General features: G+C 42.3%; 1 protein-coding gene across 11 annotated transcripts in view; it reads right to left on the reverse strand.

The window, feature by feature from the left end:
• GPM6B (glycoprotein M6B) overlaps positions 1 to 13,131 on the reverse strand; it is a 160,204-nt gene that overhangs the window by 22,670 nt on the left and 124,403 nt on the right. For 4 of the 11 annotated variants that reach the window (XM_035287871.3, XM_035287872.3, XM_008988965.4 and 1 more), the window contains exon 2: positions 12,211 to 12,330. The exons of the other annotated variants lie outside the window; for them this stretch is intronic. In XM_035287871.3, coding sequence (XP_035143762.1) covers positions 12,211 to 12,330 — 120 coding nt within the window. The remainder of the gene's footprint in view (positions 1 to 12,210; positions 12,331 to 13,131) is intronic. 11 annotated transcript variants of the gene reach the window in all.

The raw sequence follows: 13,131 nt of genomic DNA on the forward strand, positions 1-13,131 counted from the left end.
GATAAGAGACATTTACAATCTATTATCTCTGAAGCTTGCTACCTGGAGGCTTCATCTGCAAGATAAAACTTTGGTTTCCACAACCACTTACCATCTTATCATCATAACCCAGACATTCCTTTCTACTGATTCCAGGTCCTTAGATAATTTTTACATCTTCCTATAACCTGCAAGCCACCTGGCGACCCCTTTTGAGTTGTCCCACCTTTCCAGATTGAACCAATGTATATCTCACAGGTATTGATTGATGTCTCATGTCTCCCTAAAAGGTATAAAAGCAAGCTGTGTCATGGCCACCTTACGGCACATGTTATCAGGATCTCCTGAGGCTGTTTTACAGCCGTTCTTAACCTTGGTAAAATTAACTTTCTAAATTGATTGAGACCTATCTCAGATACTTTTGGGTTCACAGGGCCAAGGGTGAGAAACTCTGCTCTAAGGTTACAATATATAATTCTGGTCTCAGACATTTGGTGGCACTGCCAAATTCTAAAATCTTAAAAAGAAATGCTTAAAAGAAAATTAACTTTCTTAGAAAACATTATAGAGCAGAGGTTTTCCATTTTTCCTGCATGTTGGAATAATCTGGGGAGCATCTGAAAATCCTGATGCCCCAGCTTCACCCTAGACCAATTACATCTGAATTTTTCAGGGATGGGACTCAGCACTTAGAGGGCTGGGGTTTGTTTTTTTGGTGCTCCCCCAGTTATTTCAATGAGCACTCAAGTGTTAAACAGCACAGGTCAGCAAACTGTGGCCCACCAGCTAAATCTGGCTCTCCTCATGGTCTGCAAACTCAGAATGATTTTGACATGATTCTAAGTGATTACTTTTTTAATCACTTAGAATATATTTTTAAAAATATTTTGTAACACATGAAAGGCATACAAAATTTAAATTTCTGTGTCTATAAATAAAGTTGTATTGGCACACAGCCACACTCACTCATTTACATATAGTCTACAGGTACTTTCAAACTACAAAGGCAGGGCTGACTTGTTGCCACAGGTATTTACCATGTGATGTGGCCCTTTACAGGACAGTTTTGCAGACCTCTTTTAAAGAGCAGTGGTTCTCTCTTTTTTTTTTTCCCCATATACAATCTTACTCTGCTGCCCAGGCTTGAGTGCAGCAGTGCAATCTCAGCTCTCTGCAACCTCTGCCTTCTGGGCTCAAGCCATCCTCCTGCCTAAGCCTCCTGAATAGCTGGGACTACAGGCAAACTTTAACCTGCATATAAATCTCCTGAGGACCTCATTAAAATGCAGATTCCTTTCAGGCAGGTCTGGAAAGGACCTTGAGCTCCCAAGCGATTCTATCCTGCCTGCCCGCCAGTCTCACTCTGAGCCAGGAGTTGGCTCTCAAAGATGGTCTGTGCAGCCCTGGGAGACCTCAAGATCCTCTTTTGATAATAGCACCGAGATGTTATTTACTTTTTTTTTCACTGCTTGACATTTGCACAGTAAAACTGCTGATGCCTGAGCACGAATTGGGCAGTGGCCCATAGCGTACTTAGCAGGAATACATTCCTTACCACCACACACTCTCAAGAAAAGAAATTAAAAATCCAGTTTCATTTCAAAATGACCTTGATCCAATAAAAAAAGTATTAATTTGATTAAATCTCAACTCCCAAGTACGTGTCTTTTGAACAGTCTGTGTGATAAAAAGAGTGAGAGGATGCAGAGAGCCCTTCTGCTGCAAACCAGCGTGTGATGGTGGGCTGGAGGAAACATTCTTGTGTAATTGAGTTATGAGCCGAACTTGCACCTTTCTGGGGGTGAACACTCCCTTTCTTGAAAGAATGCCCGATGAGCTACAGTTTTTCAGATTTAAGTATTTGGCAGAAACTTTCTCAAAAATGAACCAAGTGAGCAGCTTGTCACTTCAAAGAAAACAACTGATAGTATCTGTTGCCAATCACTTTTGAAAAACTTGTACCTGCCATAGTGAGACGGACGGCTTCCTAATACTTACCAGACTTCTTGATGAAATTGGTGGCGATATTAACAAATGTAACTTTTTAAATATGGTTTAATGAAATGTGTCAATATCTGGAAGATCTGCACAACTCAGAGAGTCAATATTTTCCAAACAGCAAAGGGAAAATAATTATTGAATATAAGAGCCAATCGAAGTGCAAGATCAAGCAATGGATTTGAGTGAAACAGACAACAAAAAGATCATCCATATGATTTCAGACTCCACATTACAAGTTGTCTTTAAGAAACCACTACCTGGTGAATTTTGGCATTGTATCAAGAAAGAATTTCATAATTACCTGCAAAAGCCATTAAAATACTCCTCCATTCTCCAGTCACATACCTGTGAGAGACTGAGTTTTCTTCATATGCTTCAACCAAAGCAAGATACCCCAAGTTGCCTCTGAATGAATGCAGAGGCAGATGTAAGAATCCAGCTGTCTAATATTAAGCCAGATATTAAAGAGATTTGCAAAAATATAAACCAGTCCTATTCACCACACTAAAATATTATTTTCTTTTGGAAAATATTTATCTTTCCTAAACATTACTTAGGTCGACATATAATGGGTTTACTATTAAATGACTAAGTTTATTATTAAGTAATAAATGTCTCAGCTCTAATTTCTCTTTTCTTTCTTAACATGAGGTCTCACACTCTGTCATCCACGCTGGAGTGCAGTGGCACAACCTCAGCTCAGTACAACCTCCGCCTCCCAGGTTCAAGTGATTCTCTTGCCTCAGCCTCCCGAGTAGCTAGGATTACAGCACATGCCACCATGCCTGGCTAATTTTTGTATTTTCAGTAGAGACAGGGTTTCACCATGTTGGCCAGGCTGGTTTTGAACTCTTGACTTCAGGTGATCTGCCCACCTTGGCCTCCCAAAGTGCTGGGATTACAGGCATGAACCACCGCGCCTGGCCCTCAGTTCTAACTTCTAATATAGAAAATATTTATAGGCACAACCAAGAAGAACAAAGGCTTTTTTTGGGGTCTTCAACTGTTTCTAAGCACATAAAGGGACCTAACACCCAAAAAGTTCTGTGAACCACTAGTATAGTACATTAAAAAGATATGAAGTCAGTTGACAGGGGCTTCATGTTCAAGAGCAAAGCAGAAAATCAAATCTAGGTTGTTCTCAGTTCTCTCTCGACTTTCATGCAGTCCTAGACATAAAAGTTCAACTACACAATGATAAGAATGTGGAAACTATTTCTAATGATAGAAAGGAAATCACTTTCTGGCAGGTCCTTTTATTAGAAGCTTGTCCTAAAATCCATTTAATAAGGGATTTTCATTTTTCTGAAAACACTATGCAAGTCTTAAAATAAACGACCTCTTAAAATAGATGAGCCTATACATTTGCAATGCAGTACCAGCAGTAGAAGATAAGCAAGTCAATAAAAGCAATGATACGCTTACATGGCTGTGAATAAACATATCCAACAAACAGCTACTTGTTATTCTCTTCCTTTGCCTTTTGTGGGAACCAGCTTTGGTTTTCCCAAAGGCTCTTAGCCTGGTGAAGTAAGACAGCAAGGCATCAAGGAGATCAATGGAGAGTAGGGGAAGCTAGCTCTAAGTCCAGATGACGCAGATTTGAAGAGCACAGTGATCTGGAGGCTACTCCAGACGTTTGAGAATTATTTAATATCTGCAATTTTGAGCTTTAGCAGCAATCAGTTTTCTTAACCATCTGGGCGACAGTGTCTCTACTTTCCTAGATTCCGTTCCATTCAATGAATGCCTGTCCAATCCCTGCCATGTGCAAGTCACTGTGGTGGGGTTGCAGGTGTGCTCTCCTGGCTTTGATCCTTGTGGGTGGGGTGAGGAGGAGGTAAGACACACAGATGCATAAGGTATCACAAGTAGAATAAAGAGTGATGACACAGGGACATGGGAGAGTGAGGTAGAGACAGATCTCCCTGGTTAGTGTGGGTTGCCAAGGGAAAGGTTTATGGATGGCAGGAGGTTAACAGGTTAATCCTTCTTGAAGAACAGAAGAATTCCATGAAAATCACAAGAGAAGGAGAGCAGGACCAATGTGGTATGGGAGATGTAGGGAGAGTTCAGGGTGTAGCCGAGTTTATCAAGGACGAGAGGGTAATGATGGGAAGAAGTCAGGAAGGCAGATCCCCCCACTGCCTGGCCCAGGGAAGACATCCAAGCCAGCCTGAAGCCTCTGTGCTTCACTTTGTGGCAAGGGGGAGAGAGGGAAGGTTTGTGAGCAGGCGAGAGACATTATTTGGGATGTGCTTTTAAGAGATGAATCTGGCACTGGTGTGTGGGCTGGACTGGAGTGGGCGCAAGCTAAATTCTTTGGTGGTAGGGGGTGGCAGAATGGGTCTTCTGAGGTTTATTCATGGGGGCAGGGCATCTTCAGTAAAAGCAGGAAGAATAAAAATTGGACAAAGCTCTGAAGCTATTAAGCGATCAACATCATGCTACATTTTCTAGGAAAGGGTGAGAAAGGGTGAGAGAATTTACGTAAACAAATCTTTACAAGGGCCATTCTAGAAAATGCAAACTAATCCACAGAGAAGGAGAGCAGGTCAGTGGTTGCTTGGGGAGAGGGGGAGCATAGGAAGGTTGGAAAGAGTGGGGAGTGGCGGCCACATCACCATCCTGCTCACGGTGCTACTCTCACGAGCACACATATATGTCAAGGCTTGTCAGACACTTTAAAGAGATGCAGCATATGCATGTCAATTACACCACAACAAGGTGTTCTCAAAAGACCTGTTGGTGAAGTTCGATTTCTACAAAACACACTAGTAGTTTAAAAAGGTTGTGAACCCCTTTGAGAAACTAAGCATTGGTGGTGAAAGGCAAGAGCCACATAAACCTGGGTGATGGGAACCCTCCAGGCAGCAAGGCAGAGCAGAGGCATCCTCTGGGCTGAGGGTGAGTACTCACCTGACCCTCTGGGCTGAGGGACAGGGAGGCCTTAGGGCCTTTGCTAGACAACCAGAGGGCAGGAGGCTACAGTGAGGGGAAAGGAAGAGAAAGGGCACTGAGGAAGACAAACCTGTTCCTCTAATCAGAATAACACACTCATATGCCCTGCATATATCTCTATATGCACAGGGTGTTTATAGCACATGCTATATGCAAACACACACATGTATGGTATATGCTGCATAAACAAATACATGCAGGTTTAAATGTATTGGTTTATGCATTGTGTGCCTTTTAAAAGAATGAATTTCTCTTTAGGAAACAATATTCCAGACTTACCAAGCTATCGATCCCTGCAATAAGCTTAACATCTGAGACAAAGCTACTCCATGGGTTTCTATTGCTTCACTTAGAACCAATTTCCTGACTCAGTGCATAGGGCTTAGTCCAGGGATTCTCAACTCTTGGCACTATTGGCATGGGACATCCTTTGTTGGGGAACAGGCTGTCCTGTACACTGCAGGATGCTTAGCAGCATCCCTTACCTCTATCACTAGATGCCTGACAGTCATCCACGGAAAGGCAGAAACTCCCCTGGATTGAGAAACACTGGTCTACTACAGTGGTTCTCAACCTTGGCTGCACAGGGGATCACCTGGCAGGGAAGCTTTCAAGAACACGATGCCTAGGTCCCACCCCCAAGATTCTGAATGACTTGGTTTGGATATGGTTTTGGGATTTTAAAAGATATACACCCTCCCTTCAAGGGTTCTACTGTGAAGCTCAGGCTGAGAACTTCTTATTCAAGGAAATCATCTCACAAAGTTAACCCTATTTACATGCAGATAATTCTAGAAACCTCAATTAGCCTATCTAGTCATTTTTTTTTTTTTTTTGAGATGGAGTCTTCCTTTGTTGTCCAGTCTAGAGTGCAGTGGTATAATCTCTGCTCACTGCAACCTCCACCTTCTGGGTTCAAGTTATTCTCCTATCTCAGCCTCCCAAGTAGCTGGGACTATAGGCACCCACCACTCCACCTGGCTAATTTTTGTATTTTTTTTTTTTTTTTAAGTACAGATAGGGTTTCACTATGTTGGTCAGGCTGGTCTCAAACTCCTAACCATGAGTAGCCAATCTAATCTTAATTTACTTAACAAATACCTACTGAGCTCCTATGCAACTCTCAGAGTTCAAGGTCTTGACCAGCCTGCCCCAGGAATTGAGCCATGTACACAATGGACAGTAAAATTAGACAATTTCATACAGAGTCACACATCATGAGTGCTAAAAATAAAGTGATCATCATTCAATGCTATGAACGAGTGCTTTCTTGGTCCCAGGTCCCAAGCCAGGCCAAAGTAGCGAGTAAGGCATGAAGACGTCTGCTCACAGACAGCTTAGAGTCCAGTGCCTCAGGAAGGCCATCAAACACCTGACAGGTACTCATTTAACCCAGCAATACATTCTCTGAGAGGCGAGACTTTGGGAAAGTGAAGAGGTTATGATCATTAAGGAGACAGAGGATGCATTTGCACTGTGAAATGCTTATACATCCTGTGGCAAGTAGGGTGTATAAATGTTTATAAACCCTGAGACACCTGCAATGATCCTCATCAACCTATGTTCATGGGCTTGTGTAATTCCCTCCCCTGAGTGTGGACTGGACCTACTGACTCACTTCTTAGGACTAGAATATGGCAAAAATGATGGGATATCCCTTCTATGATTAGGTTTCAAAAGACTGACTTCTGTCCAGTTAGCATTGTCTCTCTGGCTGGCACACTGTCTTACCCATTCACTTGCTTTCTCTCTGAGGAAGTCATCTGCTATGTCATGAAGTACCTAGGAGAGCCCACACATGGCAAAAAATCAAGGGAGATTTTAGGCCAACAGCTTGTGAGGAACTGAGGTCTTCAGTCCAACAGGTCTCAAGGAACCAAGTCCTGCCAATAGCCATGTGAATGAGCTTGGAAGTGGATCCTTCCCCAGTTAGGCCTTCAGATGAGACTTCAATTTCATTAGAGTTTCTGAGATGGCTAAGCTGAGCCCAGACTCCTGATCTATGGAAGCAGAGATAATACACATTTTTGTTTCTAGCCACTATGTCTTGGAGGAATTTGTTATACAACGATGGATAACTAACACACAGCCTCAGCTCTGATGTCTACAGCTTTACCGTAGAATGTTTTTGCATTGGCTCTTATACACGAAGATATAGTGGCAATAGGAAAACATTGCTTCAAGAGGAATTTACTGCAAATTCAATAGTACTATATGCTAAGGATGTGGACATTTGACTTTGAGCATCTTGATTGCATATACATATACAGGTTGAAGATATGCATACAAAGGTTGAACTGAAATGATACTTTACCAAATATGTTATAATGAGGAGCTATGGCCCTCTATGCATATAGCAGTGGTGGTCAAACTTTACTGTGCATTAGAGTTGCCTGGGGGTGCTTCTTAAATGGGCCAAATTTCTGGGACCCATCCCAAAGAGAGTAGGTGGGGACTAAGAATCTAGTTTTTCTTTTTAAGAAATCGGGTCTTGCTATATTGCCCAGGCTGAACGTGGACTTCTGGGCTCAATTGATCCTCTTGTCTTAGCCTCCCAAATAGCTGGGACTACAGATGTGTGCCGCCGTGCCCATATAAAATCTGGATTTTTAACCAGCATTCTTAGTGATACTGATTCAGGGCATTGGAACCTCATACTTTGGAAAAAAAAATTTACAAAATTATCCCCAATACTACATTTAGTAAACCACAAATGCCTTTTCCATACACAGAAAATAAAACTTGCTAAAGTACACTGACTAGAATACTAGACGAAAGCAGCTCACAACATCCAGTTAATGGGACTTGGTATGTTATGGGAACACTCAGAAGGACGTGAAAGAGGCCAGAGGGGCTGAGCTTCCAGAAAGAGCCAAGAAATTTTCTGAAGAAGGGCTGACCCTTAGTTGACAGCATGTGAACAGCCAATTCCTGTTCCTCACAGAGAGAAAGGATTCTGGGTCCTCAAGGGCAGAGGATGAGGGATGTTTGAGGGACAAGATTTTAGGAAACTGAGTGCCGAGCGAAGTTTTTAGGTGTTGACTAACATAAGTAGGTGGAGTATTGCATTTTGCACATTTTGCAAATTCTAAGTCAATTACTGGCAATTGTTTTCTGTAAAGGACCAGATGGAAAATACTTTTGGCTTTGCAGGGTGTACAGTTGCAGCTTCTCGACTCTGCTACTAGAGGAGGTAAGCAGCCACAGAAAATCAAATGTGCCTGGCTGGTTCCAAAAACACTTTTCTTTACAGAAACACAGAGGGTGGCATCACCAGCCTGGTCTGTCAAATCCTCACAGGAATCTTGATTTATTGCTACTGGGAAATAGCACATGCACGTAAGCAAGGTTTTCTCAAGACACAGGAAGTCTTGTTTCGATCCCATTACCTCTCCTACCAGCCTGACATTTCATCTCTAGAGCAAGTCCTTGGGGGTGAAAGCATTGTTCATCAAGTCCCCAGATAAAATGCAAGATGATCACCAAAGAAATATTTGTCCCATCTAAATGACTCTCTTAACACCCAGAGCATTCCATTAAGTACAAAAGCCAATTCATATAAGCTTTTCATAGAAATGGAAGCACATGGGGGATGAGGGTATATGTGGCTTATTTGGGAGTGAACCCAGGTACCCAAAAGGGCACAGCCTGAGGAGGTGGGAAGACTTAAGTGGTTGACTTTACCTACTCCCCAGCTAACTTCAGAGTAACTCCAGTTACCTCTAAGGGTGGCAAAAATTTCAAAGCAAAATTAATTTTAATGGATTCTAGTTAGAGTTATATGAAAATATATAACATAAGGGACTTTCAAAGGCAGCAAAGACCAGATGGCACTACTTCTCAAAGACCGACAAGTACTCAGTCTTGAATAATCCAAGTCAGTGTCCCTAAAATGGGACATGTCTGACAGAAAGCTCCAGATCAACACTTCATACTAATCGATCTGCTTTTTACCTCTGCTTTCTCTGTCTGCCTACTCTAAGATGGAGAAGCGAACATAAGACCAGAAGACAAAAGGGAGCTGATATGTCACAGACACAGTAAGTCACTGTCACATAATCAAGTGTTAATTACAGAATAATAATGTAGCACATAAAAAATTGAACGTTTACGATCAAGAAATTCTTTACATATACATCTATATATATTTCTTTATACTTATACATTCTATACACACACACATACACACACACACATATATACATAGCTGTGATAAAGATTTCTAGATCTCTTGAGGATAAATTCACAATCAATTCCTTCCTGCCTTCTCCCTTCTTGCTCTAAATTAGTACATCTCAAGCTTTAATGTGCATAGGAGCCACCTGGAACTCTTACGAAAATGCAGATTCTGATTCAGTGGGGTTCAGTGGGGCCTGGGAGCCTGCATTTCTAACAAGCTCCCGGAGGAGTCAATTCTGATGGTCCATAGCCTGCACTTGGAACAGAGGATGTAGATTTCCTTAGACTATCTTCTGGAGCCTCTGTAATACCATCTACAACAGCCTGGAAGTACTCCCTCCATGTTAAGCACAATATTCCATGGAATGCAGATTTAGCATGAACTACCTGCTTCACTGCTTGCCTGCATTTCAGACCACCACCTCAGGCCAGGCCCCGACGGAAGCATCACAGGCGGTAGCCCTTGCAGCCATACATCCCTTTGTCTCCTGAAGACAGAAAAGATATTGACACTACCTGCCCAAAAAAGCTGAAAACTGAACAGAAAAAAGAAACAGATAAGGGAAGAATAACTATCCAAGCCCTTTAGATGGAATTCTACTGGGAAGTGGTAGCAAGAAAAAGAAAACCATGAAAAGAACCCTGGAACCACCGTGACCTTTCCAATGGGGAATAAGGAAGTTCCTGGAGAAAGGTAGTCTCCACTACAGAAACTGCCTAAGTGGGAGAGGCATTTTCCTTTGGCAAAAATTTCCTGATCATCCTGTATCAAAACCTCTTTTTCCCTATGGAAAGAGGCTGACAACTCTGCCCGCCCCCCCGCCCCAAAAAAAAGCCATATGGAATTCCCTATTTTTTTCCTCACATCATCTGGTCAGCATTGGGGATCTGAGTGCAGAACAGCAACTGCACTGATTCAGGAGCCAACAAAATCTGTAAGCGTCTGGGATGGTGATGGCATGGCTGGAGTGGGTCCTCCCTTCGATCTGTGGCCTGTGCTGTAGGCTTTTACACTATCACATGTAAGGTCCCTGCAGATGGCTCCAAATACAAACAGTCCCCATGGAGGCATCAGTGCACATAAAAAGTTAAAACTACGTGTAGGTGGAGATCGTTTGAGGATCCGCGAAGATAATTCTTTAAATCGAGTTTAGTCATTTTGTTTCTCCCCCTCAGGCAAGAACCTGCTAGTTCATGGAGTTCTCCTTTGAAGTAGTCTCACCAGCAACCCGATACTATTAGACTTCCACAATCTTTCGTCATATCATTCTGGAATTCCAAAAACTTGAAAAGTAACAGGATGTTTTTTCCCTAACTCATCTGGCAGCAAAACCTGTTTTGATTTCATCTTCCTTAGCGCCAAAATCTCACCTGAATGGACAAGGAGTTGTTTACAGTCTTGGGCTGTCCAGAAAGATTAATGAGTTAGATTTGTGGAGACACTCCGTGGTGATATCACGCACGACATCATCTATGCACTACATTATCTTTTGGAAACGCAAACTCTTTGGAATTCTGAAAGAAATCAGTTTCAGAAAAAAGAAAATAAAGCCTCATATTTTTCTTCTCAGCTGCCACTGCTGCTAAGAATGCCCAAATTCTGGCGTCTCACTGTAGGATCAGAAGCACACAAATCTAATTGCAATGCTTTTACAGGGAACTGCTCAACAAGTGGAGAAAACTCTTCAAGAGCAATTGATAGAGGTTTTTCTTATTCTCCTCCAGTAAGATATTGGCGTTAACTCTTTACCATAAAGTTTAATGAACTAAAATACAGGAATGAATAAGTATTTTTCTGGGTTTCCAAGTGGCCTGATGTTATCTAACATTACCATGTCTAATGATATTTTTGAATCAGGATTCCAGAACCCTCCATATTCTTTATAGTATCTATGAGAATGGACGCCTGATGTCACCTCATGCTAACCTTATCTAGTCAGCACTGCTCAGGCACACACAGAAACAGCACCTGACAGCCACAGGACAGATGAAGGAATGTATAACCCAAGACAGAACTAAATCCAAAGTCAGATTTCATTTTAATTAACCTGACACCACAATTAAGCTTTTAAAGGAAAAAGAAAGTTTTATTAATCATGGATTTTATGACTTTGTAATTCAATGGGTAACTTACTTTGTACCTTGGGATTGTCCTTTCTGTAGCTGTACATGGTATGCTTACTCCTGAAAAGGTTAGCAAGCATTTGGGTGAAATGATGTTATGGACTGATACAAAATCACGTCAATACTTTAAGCCTGTTACTATGTTTACCCGACCTATCACCAGCCACTTATGTCCGCATTTTACATAGTTTGAACTATGGTTGTACACTGGCAAATCACTGAATTTTAGCTAACTAAGCTGGGCATTACAACCTGTGTTAGCTTTGGGAATGTTGGGAGGCTGGATGTTCATACCGCTTCACGTTCTGCCCCTTCTAGGTCCCCAAATCAGCTGTTGCACACCTCACCCAGATCCAGCACCTAGTGGTTCTGAATAGTCAACGTTCCTCACCAGCAAGGAAAGTGGAAACCAGACCCACTGAACCCACCTGATGGGAACTGGGTACAAGGTTATCTGATCCTGCTTTCACAGCTTTGATCTCTCTCTCAAAGGCAACGACTGATGTGAGAACAGGGTGGTGCAGAGCAGCAGGGCTGGGAAGACATTTGGGGACGCTCATGGTACTCTCAGAGCCAAGGCTCCTTGAAGGCCCTGGCCCAGTTCTTGGCCACAAGGGGGATGTGGATGGCCCCCCTCCCCCATTAATGGTTCAGGCATTGGAAATTTCATGGTTAACCAAAGGCATATCTCACTGTACATTGGTCCCTTTGAGAAGAGGTGACTGAAGGTGAGTAAAGAGGGAAGACGGAGAAGAAAGTGGAGAAAGATGGGGTGGAATGGAGAGGGAGAGAGAAAAAGAAAGATGATTAAAAAATGTTTATAGGGCCAATTCCACCCATGCCCATGTAAACAAATTAATGTACCAAGCAAAACATAAAATATCACCAAGCTGCAAGAGCCATTACAAATAATATTAAAGATAACAGTTGACTTGCTATTAGAATTCACCCCAAGGCTGTATTTACCTGGACTGCTCAAGGGGCTAGCCCTGTCCCCCAGGGTTGGCACGGGATGGTACTGGTGGTTCTTTGAGCCTGGGTACATCCAGTGGTACCTGCCAATTTCCATTTCAGCTCTGCTGTTCACTGCCAATTTCAGGTGGCAAAGAGTCAGTGTCTCTATCTCCAGCAAAGATTCTATATCAGCATTTTTATTTATTCTTTTACCATAGAAAGGAAATGGGGAGTTTAAAAAATATGCTCTTGAAATGCAACCCTTCAGTACCAGCATGATCCATTGAGAATGTCCTCCGTTTCTAAAGTGAAGTTTACATAAATCACAAAAATGATCTTTTCTTTATTTTCTCCATCTTCCCCCCCACCCCATATCCCACCTCTTAGAATGCTCATTTGGGGAAGATACTACTTATTGTGAAAATTTGGCTTCTCACAGTAATATTTTTGTTTCCTTTTCAGATCAGCAGAGCACTATAATTATTGCCAGCTGTACTGGCAAAGGTGAACACAGACTCCCTCTCTGTAAGGGTACCTGGTTCCAGTCGAGAAAGCCTGGCAAACAACTCAATGGTCTACTGAATCTTGGATGAAACGCTTGTCCTCCTATTGACGTCTGCAGTATTTCCTGTCACCTGATCTTAAACTTCATACGTCAGAGTCTAGAATGTTCTGGATTAAATCCTGTTCCAACTATTTCCCATGTGTTATACAGAAAGGGCTATTGGCCTTGGGCTTGAACCATTGCTTAATTACACACACATGGTGACAGCTGGCACTCCCTAAGGACTCAAGTCTCTATCTGGTAACATAAGACATTATTTCCCACTTCTTAGTGGACAGCAAAGAAAAATACCTACCAATTTGCCCAGCACAGAGTAGGCTTCTTGTAAATGTTAGTTGAATTAAAATCTTGAAATCTCAAAGAGGGTA

Source organism: Callithrix jacchus, chromosome X, assembly GCF_049354715.1.
Source record: "Callithrix jacchus isolate 240 chromosome X, calJac240_pri, whole genome shotgun sequence".
Taxonomy (NCBI): Eukaryota; Metazoa; Chordata; class Mammalia; order Primates; family Cebidae; genus Callithrix; species Callithrix jacchus.